Source organism: Oncorhynchus keta, chromosome 32 (genome assembly GCF_023373465.1).
Source record: "Oncorhynchus keta strain PuntledgeMale-10-30-2019 chromosome 32, Oket_V2, whole genome shotgun sequence".
NCBI lineage: Eukaryota > Metazoa > Chordata > Actinopteri > Salmoniformes > Salmonidae > Oncorhynchus > Oncorhynchus keta.
The window spans coordinates 9,650,101-9,668,729 of NC_068452.1; the positions used below are offsets into that span (position 1 = coordinate 9,650,101).

Sequence of the window (18,629 nt, forward strand, 5' to 3'; positions counted from 1 at the left end):
AAATTAGATTGGAAGTTGGGTGGTGGCTGTTTTAACCTAGCTTTGGCCAGATCTGTTTTTGGTCTGAAGCTGACATGCAGGGCCTTCCAATACTGGGAGGGATATCGAGCCCAACTGGACAGGAACCTACCGGACGTTACTTGGCCGTAGACTGACCCCAGTAAGGACAAGCCTGTTGGATTTCTGTTTCTATCTTTTGTTGGATACGCCGGTAAACAGCGTAGCTGTCCGGTAGCAGAGAGGGACCGGAAGACCTGTGTAGAAAGGCTCAAAGGACACCCGATATACAGTGGGGCAAAAAAGTATTTAGTCAGCCACCAATTGTGCAAGTTCTCCCACTTAAAAAGATGAGAGAGGCCTGTAATTTTCATCATATGTACACTTCAACTATGACAGACAAAATTAGAAGAAAAAAAATCCAGAAAATCACATTGTAGGATTTTTTGTGAATTTATTTGCAAATTATGGTGGGAAATAAGTATTTGCTCAATAACAAATGTTTATCTCATTACTTTGTTATATACCCTTTGTTGGCAATGACAGATGTCAAACATTTTCTGTAAGTCTTCACAAGGTTTTCACACATTGTTGCTGGTATTTTGGCCCATTCCTCCATGCAGATCTCCTCTAGAGCAGTGATGTTTTGGGGCTGTTGCTGGGCAACACGGACTTTCAACTGCCTCCAAAGATTTTCTATGGGGTTGATTGAGATCGGGAGACTGGCTAGGCCACTCCAGGACCTTGAAATGCTTCTTACGAAGCCACTCCTTCGTTGCCCGGGTGGTGTGTTTGGGATCATTCTCAAGCTGAAAGGCCCAGCCACGTTTCATCTTCAATGCCCTTGCTGATGGAAGGAGGTTTTCTCTCAAAATCTCACGATACATGGCCCCATTCATTCTTTCCTTTACACGGATCAGTCGTCCTGGTCCCTTTGCAGAAAAACAGCCCCAAAGCATGATGTTTCCACCCCCATGCTTCACAGTAGGTATGGTGTTCTTTGGATGCAACTCAGCATTCTTTGTCCTCCAAACACGACGAGTTGAGTTTTTACCAAAAAGTTATATTTTGGTTTAATCTGACCACATGACATTCTCCCAATCTTCTTCTGGATCATCCAAATGCTCTCTAGCAAACTTCAGACGGGCCTGGACATGTACTGGCTTAAGCAGGGGGTCACGTCTGGCACCGCAGGATTTGAGTCCCTGGCGGCGTAGTGTGTTACTGATGGTAGGCTTTGTTACTTTGGTCCCAGCTCTCTGCAGGTCATTCACTAGGTACCCCCTTGTGGTTCTGGGATTTTTGCTCACCGTTCTTGTGATTGTTTTGACCCCACGGGGTGAAATTTTGCGTGGAGCCCCAGATCGAGGGAGGTTATCAGTGGTCTTGTATGTCTTCCATTTCCTAATAATTGCTCCTACAGTTCATTTCTTTAAACCAAGATGCTTACCTATTGCAGATTCAGTCTTCCCAGCCTGGTGCAGGTCTACAATTTTGTTTCTGGTGTCCTTTGACAGCTCTTTGGTCTTGGCCATAGTGGAGTTTGGAGTGTGACTGTTTGAGGTTGTGGACAGGTGTCTTTTATACTGATAACAAGTTCAAACAGGTGCCATTAATACAGGCAACGAGTGGAGGACAGAGGAGCCTCTTAAAGAAGAAGTTACAGGTCTGTGAGAGCCAGAAATCTTGCTTGTTTGTAGGTGACCAAATACTTATTTTACACCATCATTTGCAAATAAATTAATTAAAAATACTACAATGTGATTTTCTGGATTTAAAAAATGTTTTTTGTCTGTCATAGTTGAAGTGTACCTATGATGAAAATTACAGGCCTCTCTCATCTTTTTAAGTGGGAGAACTTGCACAATTGATGGCTGACTAAATACCTTTTTGCCCCACTGTATCAGCACCCTGGATCTTACTAAGGGGTAGGGTGAGTGGCAGCATATTTGGATGACATGATTGTGTCATCCAGCCCTAACTGGAAATCTCCCCTGAAGCAGCTCAACACTGTCTTGGAGGCTTTACACAGAGCAGGTCTAACCGCCAATGCAAAAAAATGCAGACTGGGACTTGAGGAAGCAGAATACCTGGGTTTTATCATCGGGAGGTGCAACGTCAAACCACACGAGAAGAAAGTTCAAGCCATCCGACAGTAGCCACGACCCCAAACCAAGTCTCAGGTAAAAACCTTTGAGGGGCTAACCAGCTATTACCGTAGGTTCATTCCTAACTATGCAATTGTATCTTGTCAACTCACAGACCTGACCAAAAACGACCCAGCCTAATGGGGTCAGGTGGACTGACAAAGCGGAAGAAGCCTTCCAGAACTTGAAGGCCCTGTGCTCTGGACTGGTATGGACAATGGCCTCGTTGGCTACATCTGCTGGCCAGGGGAGAGGATGGCCCTGAAAGGTATGAGCCTTATTGAACACACCTGAACATAACTAGTTTGGAGGTTGGGTGGTGGCTGGACATAAACCTAACGGACATTACATTGCCGTTGACCTGACCCCAGTAAGGACAAGCCTGTTGGATTTCTGTTTACTCTTGTTGTATACACTGGTAAACAGCTTAGCTGTCCAGTAGCAGAGAGGGACCGGAAGACCTGTGTAGAAAGGTTCAAAGACGAGCTAGGTTTTCCTCTAGGATTATGCCTGTGCTTAGCTACATTCCGTTTCCTTTTTATCCTGAAAAAGTCCTTAATGATTACAAGCATACCCATAACATGATGCAGACACCACTATGCTTGAAAGTATGGAGAGTGGTACTCAGTAATGTCTTGTATTGGATTTGCCCCAAACATAACAATTTGTATTCAGGACAAAAAGTGAATTTTGCAGCTGCAACTTATTATGTTATTATTTTTACTCTCAAACTCTAGGTTTGCCATAAGGAAGGGGTTGAATACTTATTGACTCAAGACATATCAGCTTTTACCTGTTTTTTCAAAAAACATAATTCCACTTTGGGGTATTGTGTGTAGGCCAGTGACGACAAAAAAAAATCTACATTTCATCAATTTTAAATTCAGTCTAACATATTATGGTGTAAAAGATCGAGGGGTGTGAATTCTTTCTGAAGCCATTTAATTTATGTGAGGAAACATGTATAAAGACTTACTTTAATGTCCTTAAGAGCCTGGTATTTGTTCACTGAATTCAGGGACACACTTGTGGTGTAAAGCAATTTATTTTGCGCAGGGAAGTTCGTCACCTTGATTTGGACATTGAGGTCATCCCCTGAGTAACCTTGAGCTTCAACAAAGACCCTCTCCATGCTACCCACCCGTAGAGGGTTAGGAGCAGACATGACATACCTGCAGTGATGAAGAGAGGGGAAAGGATGATTCAAAATATGGAGGGTGGAATATTGATTTGTGCTTGACTAAGCCCGGGATGTAATTCAGGGCACGCCACAGCACACTATAACACACTTTAAAGGAAATGTACAGTTGACCTGACATGGGCAGCGTTTACCATGAATGTGATCTCCACGAACGTTGGGAAAAATGCCTTTTAAAGGCATATTGTTGGCTGTTTTAGTGCACCATACTATAACACACCTTGCACTGAATCACAGGCTAGACGTTTTTGTTTATGGAATGACTGACATCTGATCAATGTGTACATGCATCTGTCTGCGTGTGTGTTTTTGGGGAATCTGTCTGCAGATACATGCTGTGTTCGGAGCAGTGTAATAATCCATTTTTAGTTCCCATTTCTCACGCCATTCATAAAGTATAGCAAAATGTAGTAAACTGCTGAGAAATGTATTACCCCTGAACAAGGTTCCAAACCAGTAGACTTATTCAGCCATTCTGGCATGTCTAGTAGGCTAATGCTTCACTGACCCCTCTATGCAAACGTTGAGTTAAAAAAATCATATAAACAGAATATGTTTTTTTTTGTCAACCAAATATGTAGTTGATTTCAGTTGATTTGGCCATTGATAGGCGCAACTGTCCATCAATCAAATGTATTTATAAAGCCCTTTTTACATCAGCAGATGTCGCAAAGTGCTTACACAGAACCCAGCCTAAAACCCCAAAAGAGGAAGTAAATGTAGATGTAGAAGCACAGTAGCTAGGGAACACTCCCTAGAAAAGTTGGGAACCTAGGATGAAACCTAGAGGAACCTGGCTCTGAGGGGTGGCCAGTCCTCTTCTGGCTGTGTCAAGTGGAGATTATAAGAGTGCATGGCCATTAAAGCCAGATCGTTCTTCAATATGTTCAAACGTTCCTAGATGACCAGCAGGGTCAAATAATAATCAGTGGTTGTAGAGGGTGGAATAGGTCAGCACCTCAGGAGTAAATGTCAGTTGGCTTTTCATAGCCGAGCATTCAGAGGTCAAGACGGAGGTTAAACAAAGACGATGTTTGTAGAGGTTGTTTAAAGACAACGAACCCATAGATTACAGTTTCTTCGGGCCCATAGACTACTTTTAGGGTGATGATCCTCTTAACATCAAGTTGTAAAATCCCGAACTTTCCATTTGATTTAAAAAGTGAACAAAATCTCTTTAAGAATGTCCCCCCTCCTTTTTGATAAAATATTGTACTTTGTGTAATTGCAGGAAATAAAAATGTAACTGGTGTGTCATAACATTATGGTACCTGCAGTGGCCATGCAAACAAACATGAATAAATTCACAACGCATGCACAGTAACTGGTAAACAAGTTGTATGGCACAAATCACGTTTCCATCCACAGTTTTTACGTAAGTAAAGTCATATCATATTAAATCAAAAAATCACAACAGCTGATGGAAACAGGAAGTTTCGGTATAATTTTATAAATGCAAACAGATCATTTGTTTGTTTGACATGGTGTGGTCTTTTTGTGTCAGTAAATATATATTATACGATAAATTGCGGTGGACACGCCTTTATAAACAAATATTGATATAAAACCATCATATCGTACTAGACTTGGAGTCACGTGAAGATATGGTGTCCTCCCACTATGACTCAGAAAACCATACTGTTTACTGGGCTACTGATGAAATAAATGAGGATGAACTTCACAGGGTGGTGAAATTGCACAGTGATCTTGATGCTCCATTCCAATAAATATTGAGGGTCTTATTCTGGCGATATCATGACAAATAAAAATATTATTGCTCTTATCCATAATAATCTCATCATCTAGACTAGCCTACCCTACCCGCACTGTATCTGCGAGCTGTTGGCTAGAGCAGTGATTCTCAATTTGGGGGGTCGCGACCCCCCCCCCGTGTAGCACTTCCGCAGTGATGAAATGGCTAGCTACATTTTCACGCTGCACATACTCACTGACCAAAACAATAACAATTCTCACCCCACACTTACCCACTTCAAGCGGAGATTGCTTCGTTTTTTGTCGGAGAACAAGTTACCTCTGGCTGAACATTTCGTTTGTGAGGAGTAGCTCACAAAGTTTGCCTACCTGGTGGATATTTTTTAGAATCTGAATTCGCTCAAAGTGTCAACGCAAGGGACGGGGCACAATCGATTTGAACAGAGGGACAAAGTGGATGCCTTCAAGATGAAGCTTACCCTTTGGGCAAATCATATTTCTAACGGGACGATTGACATATTTCCCAATGCTAATTTCGAGATTTGGAATCTGATCAACAAAGCACACAGCGACACACTGAAAAAAACTGTTAAACAGCATCTTGTCAAACACAGATAAACAGGTAAATTAGTTATTGTTCAGTATGTTAATTAACTCTGACATTCATATTAGTTTTTATTGAACTGGTTAAAAATGTACACCTTTTCAAGGTTGTGAAGCTATTCATATGGTAATTGCTGATTACGAAATCCTAATGATTGTTGTTTTTTCCATTTTAAACACTGGTATGTGTTACTGTTCATTAACATAATTAGACTGGTTTCGATGTCATATTCTGAATCTGATCATTTATTACACCCACTCCTGAACTGGTTGCCTAATTAAATGGCTTATTCTCTTGAATTGATAAATAATAATAATAATATATGCCATTTAGCAGACGCTTTTATCCAAAGCGACTGTTTTCTCAGTTAATATGGCTGTGTAATGACTTTCTTTTATACCATAATAGTAGCCAATAGAGCCAGAGTCTATTATGCAAGTGAAGCCTCTACAATACAACATTACAAAATATAGCTGCAATACAACAGTCCATAATATTGGGTCGTGACTCATTTGTCATTGTCAATTTTGGGTCCCCAGGCAAAATCAGTTGAGAACCACTGCTCTAGAGTACATGTGCCTAATCTTGTTTTGGCACATTTGCTATTTAGCGCAAGAGTTTGTGTGACAAAACTATTGGTACTGTTGAAAATGCAATGGAAAAATATTGAACTTCAGATTTAGATTTTGTACATGAAAACTTAAGCAAAAAAGTACATTGTGTGTGCGCTACATCATTACACCCTGATTTTTATCCACAAAAAGTCAATTTTATCCGCAACAAGTCCATTAAGCGGATTTTAGAATTTCGCATGAAAATCTGTCTCCAATTGGATGGAAATCTATCTATTAATACTACAATTTTTAGAAGTAATATTTATTATTCATCAATGTTTCTATGACACGTTTTACCATGACAATTCTAGGAATGATGGCTGATGTATTGCCTTTAGAATTGTGGCACCAAATGTTCTACCACATTGAAAACGATTTTATTCATGATGTACTCACAGCACTTCACCATTGGAGAGGAGAGGGAGAGACAGAGCCACAGCGGCCAGCAACACTAGCTCCACCAGCATAACGTGGGTCTGATTCAAGCCCAAATTAAATTGCTTCACCCATGCTCAAGCTTTTATCGTGGCATTTTCCCAGACCATAACTCCGTTCTGCTTTTGACCCTCCCCTTTCGGACGAGTGCCAGACAACATGTTCACCCTCCCACCCTGTATTTGTTCTTATCAGAATTGGGAATTTACGGGAACAGAGAGATACAGTACAAGACACCCTTAAACCTTACTTCTGCCACCTAATTAATGAGACATTGAGTCTTTTTTTATCTTAACTGTGTGTAATAGTTTATTTATTGCTGTTACAGTTTTTCCCAATTGCTAAAACACAATTTTGCAAACTAGGCTGGTTTTATCAAAATACTTAACACAGTTCACAAAACCATACACCCAAACTGCAAAATACCTCATAGATCCTGCAAAATGAAGCACTGCAACCAAAACTACATATAGCATTATCAAAATCAAATGTTTGCACGAAATGGCACAAACTTCGTTCATATTACCAGATTTTTGTCTAACCAACTACACACTGTTGGGCATAATGAAAAGCACTCTCATCTTTAGTATGCTTTGCCATAATACTAAAATAGTTCAAATTGTAGAAAATCTTCAGATGCACAGAAATATTTGCAGATACACACACATGCTTTTGAAACAGTTTTTTATTTAGTCAGTGCAACATATGCACAGCAGATATATTTACATTGGACTGAACAAAAATATGCTCACAAAAAAACAGTAAACTGAAAAAGAAAATTGCAGAAACAATGTTCAGAAAAAATATATATAGAAAAAAAAGGAGGCAAGAAAAATAATTAGGCAGCATCTTGCCGCACAGCTGGGTCTGTACGCCTCGTCCACATCACAGGCAATATCATCCCTTGCCAGACATCGAGGGAAGAAGTGCCTTGAGTGCCTTATCCATCCCTGAATCGCACCAACATCAATCTCATCACATGCCTCTTCCATAGCCTGCACAAGAGGCATGAGCACAAAGGGCTGCCGGTCGTATACCTTCCACCGCCGTGCCGAAAACAACTCTTCTATGGGGTTCAGAAATGGTGAGTATGGTGGGAGGTAATTGCACGAGAAATGGTGGGTGGTCAGCAGAACAGTTTTGGACTGGGGCTGCACGATAAAAGCTCATATTGTCCCATACTACAACGTACCGGGTTCTTTGATGATCTACATCATTCATATGCTCTGGTGGTATGAGAATGTTATGGAGTCTGTCCAGAAATGTGAGAATATGGGCTGTGTTGTACGGTCCAAGGTTGGCATGACTACGGAGGACACCATGCATTTTGGAGATGGCAGCGCACATCGTGACGTTCCCACCACTTTGGCCAGGAACATCTATAACGGCTCTGTGGCCAATGACGTTTCTCATAATTCTTCTGCTCTTTGCTAGGTTGAACCCAGCCTCATCTATAAAGATGAACTCATGTGGGATTGCATGAGCATCCCATTTCCAGTATTCCCTGAAAACAAAGAACAAAAGCAGTCAATATGGTGTTATCCAGTACACTGGGAAACAATGTTGTGTGTAGTGTACTGCAATATGGTGTTATCCAGTACACTGGGAAACAATGTGCAGTCAATATTATACTTACATCCACATATGCTCGTCTGACCTCTTTGTTTCTTTGAGAGTTTCTCTCAAACGGCACCTTATAAAGTTGTTTCATTCTGATTTGGTTTCGCGTGAGAATGCGAGCCAATGTGGACAGACTGACTCGTTGAATGTTGTTGAATATGGTGTCGTCTTGGATGATTTGGCTTTGAATTTCTCGTAATCTGATTTCATTCTTTTCCAAAACCAAGCTTCCTGTACCCCGGTGAACATTTGGCCCCTTCCTCTACCATGGTTGCGTCCTTTAGAAAAACAAAAATATAGGGCTTGGACAATGCAGCCTAAAGGTATTTCCATCAGCCATTTATGAAGTAAACAGGTGTCACCCAACTGATACACTATGACATGGGGTGTACTACATAGTGTGAAAGAAATTTTGGTTACATACCTGTACTCCAGTCTAAGTGTCCGGATGATACAGGCGACAGTAAAACGGCTCAAGTTGGGCTGCACTCTCTGTCCAGCCTCTCGCATTGTCAGCCCATGGTTGATGACATGATTTCATTTGAAAGATGTCTTCTTTGGCCATGAACTCCTCTACCAGCGCTACCCATACCTCTCACTCTTCCTCCCCCTCTGATTCTCACCCTCCCTCTTCCTCTCTCTGCAACGGCTTCCATTGTTGTTGTAAAACAAAAGGTGCTCACCTGTGGTCTTTTCATAGTGCTTACTTCCTGATTGAAGTGGTAACAATTAACCATTGAGGTGTTTGGCCAGGTGGCACATGTATTGGCCAATTAGCTCATGTAGTGTAATTTTGAATGGCTGTGTTTTGAAATGGCAAATATGTAACTTTGTCAGATTGTTGTGTCTTATGCAGAGAATCGCGTTGAGTGCATTTAAAAAGTGCCATTTTGAATTGCAAAATGTGTGTAAAGCAGAAAATGTGTTTAGACTTTTGGAGGCTTGAGAAGAGGTTTTGCTCTCTGTGTGTCAGTTCAAATAATTGTGCTGTGCATGTCATTTTAGTGTGTTAGCAATTGGAAAAAACTGTAAGTCTATACCTATGTATGTCAGTGCTTAAAATGCCATGTGGGTATATTAGTTTTTTTCCAACTGCTTACACACAAAATCTTTTCATGTCACACGATTTTTAAAACCTCTCACTCAAAGTGCAAAACTACACACCACATATCCAAAACCATAAAGCTATTTCTCAGCCTTTGACTCAGTTGTCAATTGCATAAAACACTTTTTTTCAAAACACTTACACACAATTCTCTACCTAAAACACACAATTCTCTACCTAAAACACAAAAATCTAACAGGAAGTGACTTGCTTTCCTTTTCCAAACACAACCAATCAAAATGCTACACTTATTCACCAGGTCATACACACACTCCTCACATGTGCAAACACTAATAGCTTAACTGATCACTAACCAATCACTGCTTTACTGTGGTATAGGCCTATAAATAGGTCAAAGGTCAGATGACCTGTTTTGAACAATGGATGCCAACAATGGACATTGAGCAAGAGGGCAAAGAGAAGGAGCGCCATCTCTGAGATTAGGGCAACACTTGTTGATCATGTGATTAACCACGGTTTAACCATGGACTCAGAGTCCAGCCCAACTTGAGTCGATTTACAGTGGTATCCATAATTCGAACCTTCAGAAATGAGAACAGGTATGCAACTATCTAATGACAATTTTAGCATTGCAGTAATGTACTGTAAAATACATACATACAGTATTGCATAAACATTTAACTCTAAGCCATCCATTTACTGCACTGCATTGAATGAATGAGGTTGGTTATCATGCTGTACTACATTTTGTACATTGTTTAAAGTTCCTATGCTGAACACATACTGTGTTTGAATTCTGTACAGAGTGGAAGGCAAAGACATCATGGAGGATGAGGACGCTTGTTTACAGATGTACAAGAGACTGCAATTTTAAATATGGCTTTGGCCAACAATGCAATTAGGATTCGAGAGATAAGAGAGCTTATCTTGAATAATGAAACCATATTTACAGTTTCTCAGTCGCTTTGGTGCATTTCTTAGATCAAAAGTGCAATTCTTGATACTAATTGTACAAATTCCAAATAATCTAGTCACTTGTGCACATAATTAAAGCAATTTCTTATTCCTTTGAACAAATTGCAATTGATAATGTACAAGTGTCAGCTTTTTTCCACATCATCAATTGCTCATGTCATGATCAAAATATAGTAGATGATTCTCTGCATAGTCTTACCCCTCAAAACATCTAGGCATTAGTTCCTTGCATAAGCCGTTACATGCAAAATTGTTGAACTATTTGTCGTCAAGCATAGTTTTACACATTTCTATTAGACCTTTTGTACAAAATGTGAATTGATGAATCATGCAGATGAAATTGACCCTCACTCATGAAGGAATGTAAAGTGTTAGTTCAACCAACAATCAACCAGTTGTCTAAATTGCTCAAAGGTGCATCTCATGAAGAATCAATTGGCAAGCATATATAGACAGACCACAACAGAGTTGCAATTTTCCTATAATGGATGGACCAGGAAACAAACAGGGTCAACAGCCAAGAGGAAGAAGAAGAGGAGCAAGGATGCATGGTGGAAGGCAAACCAGAGGAAGAGGCAGAAGAGGACATAGGCGCATAGCTGATGACATAAGGGCCACTATTGTAGACCATGTTGTCAATCATGGCCTTACAATGGCTGAGGCGGGTCGAATGGTGCAGCCGACTATTGGGAGATCAACCGCGTCCTCAATAGTTCAAACGTTTTGAAGAGAGAACAGGTATGTCCACCACTTACTGTATACAAGCAGTATACTGTATACTTCCTACAATGCTTCATATTACAGTAGTCCACTTGTATTTCACAGCATACAGAAATATACTCTATACCGATACATACTGCACCTTACATGCACCCACCTGTATGTTTTACAGTAAAATGTGTGTTCGCATAGTTTTTGTCTATGTGAAAGTGTGCGATGCATCACTGCATTTTTCCCCACATAGGACTGCAAGATTACCTCAAACCGGTGGCAGAGGACGCCTTTTCACACCTCAACAGGAGGAGGCTATTTGCACCATGGTCCATGCAAACAACGCCATGAGTGTTACGGCTTTCTTCCGTTGAAGGAGAGTCTGACCAAAATGCAGCGTGGTTATTACGATACATCTTTAATGAAGAAAAATACAAAAACAAACGGCATGTGAAAACCTATACAGCCTATCTGGTGACAACTAACACAGGAACAATCACCCACGAAACACAAAGAATATGGCTGCCTAAATATGGTTCCCAATCAGAGACAACGACAATCACCTGCCTCTGATTGAGAATCGCCTCAGGCAACCATAGACTTTGCTAGAACACCCCACTAAGCCACAATCCCAAAACCTACGAAAAACCCCAATACACAAACACACCACAAAATAAACCCATGTCACACCCTGGCCTGACCAAATAAATATAGAAAACACAAAATACTAAGACCAGGGTGGGACAATGAGACTCAGGGAAATACAAAGGACCATTATAGAAGACAACGATGTCTTTGAAAACATCCATATGGTTAGCATCTCAACCATCGACAGGGTGCTGCATAGAAACCAGATGAGTATGAAACAGCTGTACCGTGTACCATTCCAAAGGAATGAGGACAGAGTTAAGGAGCTATGGTACCAGTATGTACAGGTAAAATATATATCTATGTAACTACTTTACAGCAACATTTTATAGTGATACATAGTACAGTATGCATAAACTGCACACATTTCCATTGCTGTGGAAGGAACATGCAATATATGTACATTTTACGTCACTCTTCCTTACCAAAACAAATTCAACTGGGATATAGCGTATAATGGAGTTAGAATCAAGTGAACCCTCTCACAACTTTGTATACGTGGATGAGGCTGGCTTCAACCTGACCAAACGCAGAAGGCGGGGTCGGAATATCATCGGTCACAGAGCTACTGTGGATTTGCCAGGCCAACGGGGAGGAAATATCACCATGTGTGCTGCTATTTCGGAGCATGGTGTCCTAACCCATATCCCCCTTATAGGGCCATACAAGACCCAGCATCTACTTTTTAGAGACTCTCTACAGGGCTCTCATCCCTGATGATGAGAGGGGTCTGTTTAGAGAGAATTTGCCAAAGTATGTGGTCATTTGTGATAATGTGAGTTTCCATCGATCAAACATCATAAGGCAATGGTTTGTGACCCACCCGAGGATGCTCATAGAATTCCTCCCACCTTATTCACCATTCCTTAACCCAATTGAGGAGTTATTTTCAGCATGGAGGTGGAAGATGTACGATCGTCAGCCACACACACAGATGACCCTGCTGGCTGCAATGGATGCAGCATGTGAGGACATCACAGTAGATGCCTGCATGGGATGGATAAGGCATTCCAAAAGATTCTTTCCACGTTTCATTGGAAGGGGAAATATCCGGTGTGACGTGGATGAGAATATGTGGGCCGACAGACAGGAACGTCTGGATGTGTAGAGAGCACAACAGTGCTGCGTGCAAAGTTGTGGTTTCCTGTGTTTCTTTCTAATTTCGTTTTTTTTTTCTCCTTTGTGCCCCTTTGGTTGTCCAGTCTCTTTCAATCAATAACACGCATACAGTAATATGTAAATAGTACTGTTGAAATTGATGTATGCCATAGAAGTGCATCCTTGTGCATTTTCAATACAGTAACTGTCATCCAAACTGTAGCTTAAGTTTACATCAGGTAATACTGTCAAAGTACACAGTTACGTTGACAACATGCCTAAACATTTTGACGACCTTGTTCGTGAACAATGACTCCATGACTTATCATTCTGATGACACTGACATGATCATTGGCATGAAGATTTACTTTTGAGAGATGTACTAAGGATTTTTAGTGACGTACTAGCTTTAGAAACATACCTGTTGTATATTGCAGTTTGTGAAAACAATTAGGAGAAATGCACTTATTATTTTGCACATGTTAGGGATGATGTGAAAAATGCACCAAAGCGACTGAGAAACTGTAACGACATCAATGCTGTAAGCCTGTCGACCATACAACGCATCCTCCAACGGCACCGAGTGACGATGAAACAACTTTACAAGGTGCAACTTGAGAGAAACTCTGTCAGAGTCAAGAATATGTGACATGACTTTGTAGAGGTATGTATGCAACACTACTTCCAGTACTTCAGACATACCATATTTACTCATCTGTATATCCTTTTGTCTGTTACAGAGAGTATTGGAGCTGGATGCCCATGTAATTCGCCATTAATTTATTTATGTGGATGAGGTTGGCTTCAACCTTACCAAAACCAGGACAGAGGGCAATTACCAATGTCCCTGGACAGCGTGGGGGTAATATAACCATGTGTGCTGCCATCACTCAAAACGGGGTCCTCCATCACAATGCCACACTGGGTCCGTACAACACCGGCCATATGCTCACTTTTCTGGATGCAATTTACACAATGCTTGTCCCTGATCCAGATCAGGAGCCTGCTAGTTTTGTGGTTTTATGGGACAATGTTAGTTTTCACTGGGCTGTTCTGGTCCAAAACTGGTTTGCCACCCATGCACAAATTGTAGTTTTGTACCTACCCCCATATTCACCTTTTCTAAATCCCATAGAGGAATTCTTCTCAGCCTGGCGCTGGAAAGTGTATGATCGCCAACCCTATGCCCGCATGCCGATTCTCCAGGCAATGGAGGACGCATGTGGGGACATAGAATTGCCTCTGTCCAAGGTTGGATACGCCATGCTAGGAGATACTTCCCTCCATGTGGGGACATAGAGGTTGCCTCTGTCCAAGGTTGGATAAGCCATGCTAGGAGATACTTCCCTCGATGTTTGGCAAGAGAAAACGTATCTTGTGATGTGGACAAAGTATTGTGGCCAGACCCAGGCCGGAGAAGAGAAGAGATGAGCTTAGCACTAGTGACTGCCCCCCCCTACACACACAATTGTGTTCTTTACTGTACAATTGTGTTCTTTACTGTATTCTAAAGAATATACTTTTGGTTTGCATGTTTATGGTTTTGTTGTATGCTACTGTATACAACAGTAATGTTTGGCCTAATAAATATTTTCTGTTTCTACATTGCATTGGTGTTTACAGTGTACTTGTTACCCCTCTCAGCAGATTACTTTCACTGTAGAACATTGTATTGAAATAAGCCTATGAAAGACCAAAGCGCTTTAGATTTAGAACAACAGTGTTTACATGGTATATCCAAAAATGTACTATTATGAAAGCAGTGTTTGCCATTTGATGCAAATGCTTCATTCTGACATGTGTTTATGGCATTTTGAATGCAGTGTTACATTTTGAAGGAGATGTGAGGCATTTTGTGTGTGCAGTTTGGGGAATTGTGTGTAGAGTTTTGAAAAAAGGAGACAGTTTTGAAAACGTGTAAGCAGTTGTAAAAAAAAAACTGTAAAAGACTTGGACTTGGGAAACTGGTTGGCTAGATAAATTAAATGAATGTGTGAAGGAGCTCAAATGAGACTCTTTAAAATAAAAACATTAGGCTAAGTAGGTTTTTGTACTTAACTTTGACCAAATAGATGATTGAGCCCTACTTGCCCACCAATACTTTAATGTTTTCTGATTTAGCTGGTGTGTGTGTTTACTGATTGTTTCAACATTTCCTAGCAGCTCTTATCTCTCTCTGAAAACTGTGTTTGTTATGTGAAAGGCTAGTGGCAGAGCCCCCATTTTTTTTATTTTTTTATTATCCAACTCGAGGTATAACAAAATAAAACATTTTTTCACATCCCTAATGTCTCCCATTTATGAAATGGATGGTTGTGTAGAAATGTTTTACTCCAAAGGGGGTTAAATTGATAGATACTGTCACCCCCCCCCCGCAAGTGCAGAATAATTACAGGGTTGAGGGGTGATGGGACACACAAACTAATGTAAACCAATACCGCATGCTCTGATATTGCTCAAATTTTGAATATAAGTTGTCAGTCATATGCACTACATATACAAATAGCCCTAAGATATCTAATTTTATCTTGGAAACAAAATAGGTGAAATCATGAATATTTATGATGAGTGTAAGCTTTACTTTTTGGTACTTGATTACTAGACAACTTTACAAGTCAAATTTGCTCTCATTCACTGCTGTATGGTCCTTCTGTCTGACAAATGTACAAACAGTTACACGTTTTTTAAAAGTTGTGGCTATTGTAATCTAATCGGCTCTAATGAAAACAAATGGGCTCAGACACTGGAAACTCATTTTTTTCAGTCAATGGTTCGTCTGTGGATTTGATTTGTTCTGCCCACACTCTTGCAATTACGAATTAAACATTTATTACGTTTATATTTTGTTTCACAGATCTACACAATAACTCAATGTCAAAGTGGAATTGTGTTTTTAGAAATGTTTACAAATAATACTGAACAAAAATATAAATGCAACATTTAAGTGTTGGTCCCATGTTTTATGAAATCAAAGATTTTTTCATACGCACAAAAAGCTTATTTCGCTCAAATGTTGTGCTCAAATCCCTGTTAGTGAGCATTTCTCCTTTGCCAAGATAATTCATCCACCTGACAGGTGTGGCAAATCAAGAAGCTTATTAAACAGCATGATCATTACACAGGTGCACCTTGTGCTGGGGACAATAAAAGGCCACTCTAAAATGTGCAGTTTTGTCACATCACAATGCCACAGATGTCTGAAGGTTAGAGGGAGCATGCAATTGGCATGCTGGCTGCAGGAATCTCCACCAGAGCTGTTGCCAGAGAATTGAATGTTAATTTCTCTACCATGTCATTTTAGAGAATTTGGCCTCACAACCGCAGACGAAGTGCAACCACACCAGCCCAGGATCTTGACATCCGGGTTCTTCACCTGCGAGACGAGCCACCTATGGGAAACTATGGGTTTGCACAACTAAAGAATTTCTACACAAACTGTCATAAACCTTATCAGGGAAGCTCATCTGCTTGCTCGTCGTCCTCACCAGGGTCTTGACCCAACTTCAGTTCGAGGTGCTCCATAGTTTGTGTTTTTTAAATATTTTTAAATATTTTTTATTTCACCTTAACTTGCCTACCTGGTTAAATAGAGAGCAAGGGTTTCATCCGCCTATCCAACTCCCCTGCATAGGAAGGCTTCTTTGTGGCCAAGAAGTACGCAGGTCTATGTCCATGCATCAATTAAAGAGGACTCAATTCCATCACCACCAAGTACCACTACTCTCTCCCATTGTTGCCGGCCCTGCTTTGCAGGGCCCATTTTTTTTCTAAACTGGTGCCAACAATCTGATACTCATCCGGGAGCGGCACTACGAGTACTTGGTGATGCCTTATGGATTAGTCAATGCTGTGTTCCAGGCATTTGTGAAAGAGCTGTCTACAACATCCAAAGTCCTGGGACGCCTCCTGGAAAACTGCCTGTATGTGAAAGTGGAGAAGTGCCACTGTCTCCTGTTTGGGACGCCAGATCAGCCCGCAGGGAGTGATTATGGATGAAAGGAATTTCGAGGCAGTCAGGTCAACTTCTACCACCGCTGCTTCTTTAAAAACTTCAGTTCCATTGCCTCTCACCTCTCTCCTCAAGGGCGGTCCCCGTGAGTTGATGTGGAGTCCTGCAGCTGATCAGCTGCAGCTAATGCAACTGAAGGGCCATTTGACCTTCGTCCCGTTACTGAAACAACCAGATTCTACGCTGTCCTTCGTGGTGTAGGTGGACGCCTCAGAAGTGGGAGTGGGGGCAGTCCATTCCCAACGCCAAGGTAACCCACATATATCCATGTGCATACTACTCAAATAAACAGTCTCCTGCAGAGAGGAACTACGACGTTGGCGACCAGGATCTCCTTGTGGTGAAGTTGGCAATCCAACGGGCAGGTGGAGAGTATCAACCAGGAGCTGGAGAGGTTCCTTAGGAGTCACTGCCTAGTTCCTTCCCTGTGGGAGTACACCCAGAACTCACTTTGTCACTCCTCCACCGGGCTGACTCCCTTCCAGTGCGTCCTGTGATATCAGCCGGCCCTGGCCCCGTGGACCCCGAGCCAGACTGAAGCCCCTGTTCCGGTGCGCATAGGAGGTTTGGAACGCTTCCCACGTCCACTGCCAGAAGGAGCAGGCAGACCGCTACCTCATTGAGGCTCCCGTGTTCCGTCCTCGAGATCACGTCTGGCTTTCCACCAGGGAACCTCCCGCTCCACCTGCCCTGCCGGAAGCTGATCCCCCCCCGGTTTGTAGGGCCCTTCAAGGTCCTCCGGTAACACATCGATTACAACTCCCCCCCAACTACCAGATCTCACCCTCTTTTCATGTTTCCCTTTTCAGGCCTGTGGTTTCTGGTCCCCTGGCTGGTTCCGTCCCCCGTGTCACACCTCTGCCTGGACATCGATGGGGCTACCGCCATGCCAGGCCTGGGCAATTCCAGTCCTTAGAGGCCCGACAGGTGTCACACTTTTACCCTAGCCCCAGCTAACACACCTGACTCCAATAATCAACTAATCGTGACCTTCAGTTAAAAATTAAATTAATATAAATCAGGTGTGTTTGCTAAGGATGGGGGAAAAGTGTGACACCAATCAGACCCCCGTGGACTGGAATTGCCCAGGCCTGGCCTATACCATCAGGTCCCTCCTACGCTCCAGCGCTCGACTTCGCCAATCTACTAACCACCGGTCCTGGCAACCGTCATCACACACACCTGTTCCCCATTGTTACGCACACCTGGACCTACTGTCATCACCTTGATTACTCTCCCTTTATTTAGTCCTGGGTAGGCTCAGTCATCAGGCAGTATTGGTTTTGGTCACGTTCAGTACGCTTCTCCTGTTTTGTTCTGCCTTATTCTTATCATTACACTCACCTTCTGCACCTGCTTCCTGACTCCCAGTGTTTCCATTACACACTAGGAGACAAATTCCCCTTTCACAGGACAATAACCTAAAAGACTAGGCAATATATACAATGGAGTTGCTTACCAAGATGACATTGAATGTTCCTGAGTGGTTCAGTTACAGTTTTGACTTAATAACATCTAGTGACTCCATCCCGGGTCCGGGAGTGTAATCATCGACTGACACTAATTAGCATAACGCAACAGACAGAAAATATTCCTATTCATGAAAATCACAAGTGAAATACAATGAGACACAGCTTAGCCTTTTGTTTATCACCCTGTCATCTCAGATTTTCAAAATATGCTTTACAGCCAAAGCTAGACAAGCATTTGTGTAAGTTTATCGATAGCCTCGCATAGCATTTTGTCCAGCTAGCAGCAGGTAACTTGGTCACGGAAATCAGAAAAGCAATCAAA

At 41.7% G+C, this 18,629-nt stretch overlaps 1 protein-coding gene and 1 long non-coding RNA gene across 3 annotated transcripts in view; both read right to left on the reverse strand.

The window, feature by feature from the left end:
* LOC118365025 (complement C3-like) overlaps window positions 1-6,827 on the reverse strand; it is a 53,726-nt gene extending 46,899 nt beyond the window's left edge. For both annotated transcript variants that reach the window (XM_035746922.2, XM_035746921.2), the window contains exons 1-2: window positions 6,670-6,827; window positions 3,121-3,316 (exon numbers count right to left, since the gene is read on the reverse strand). In XM_035746922.2, the coding sequence (XP_035602815.1) occupies window positions 3,121-3,316; window positions 6,670-6,740 (267 nt within the window). In that variant the 5' untranslated portion in view covers window positions 6,741-6,827. The remainder of the gene's footprint in view (window positions 1-3,120; window positions 3,317-6,669) is intronic.
* Window positions 6,828-7,346: 519 nt separating this feature from the next.
* On the reverse strand, window positions 7,347-14,329 carry LOC118364713 (uncharacterized). The gene is made up of 3 exons (XR_004821640.2): window positions 11,348-14,329; window positions 8,345-8,606; window positions 7,347-8,212 (listed from the first exon to the last, which is right to left on the reverse strand). It is a non-coding gene; the product is annotated as an uncharacterized LOC118364713 (long non-coding RNA).
* Window positions 14,330-18,629: the final 4,300 nt, after the last annotated feature.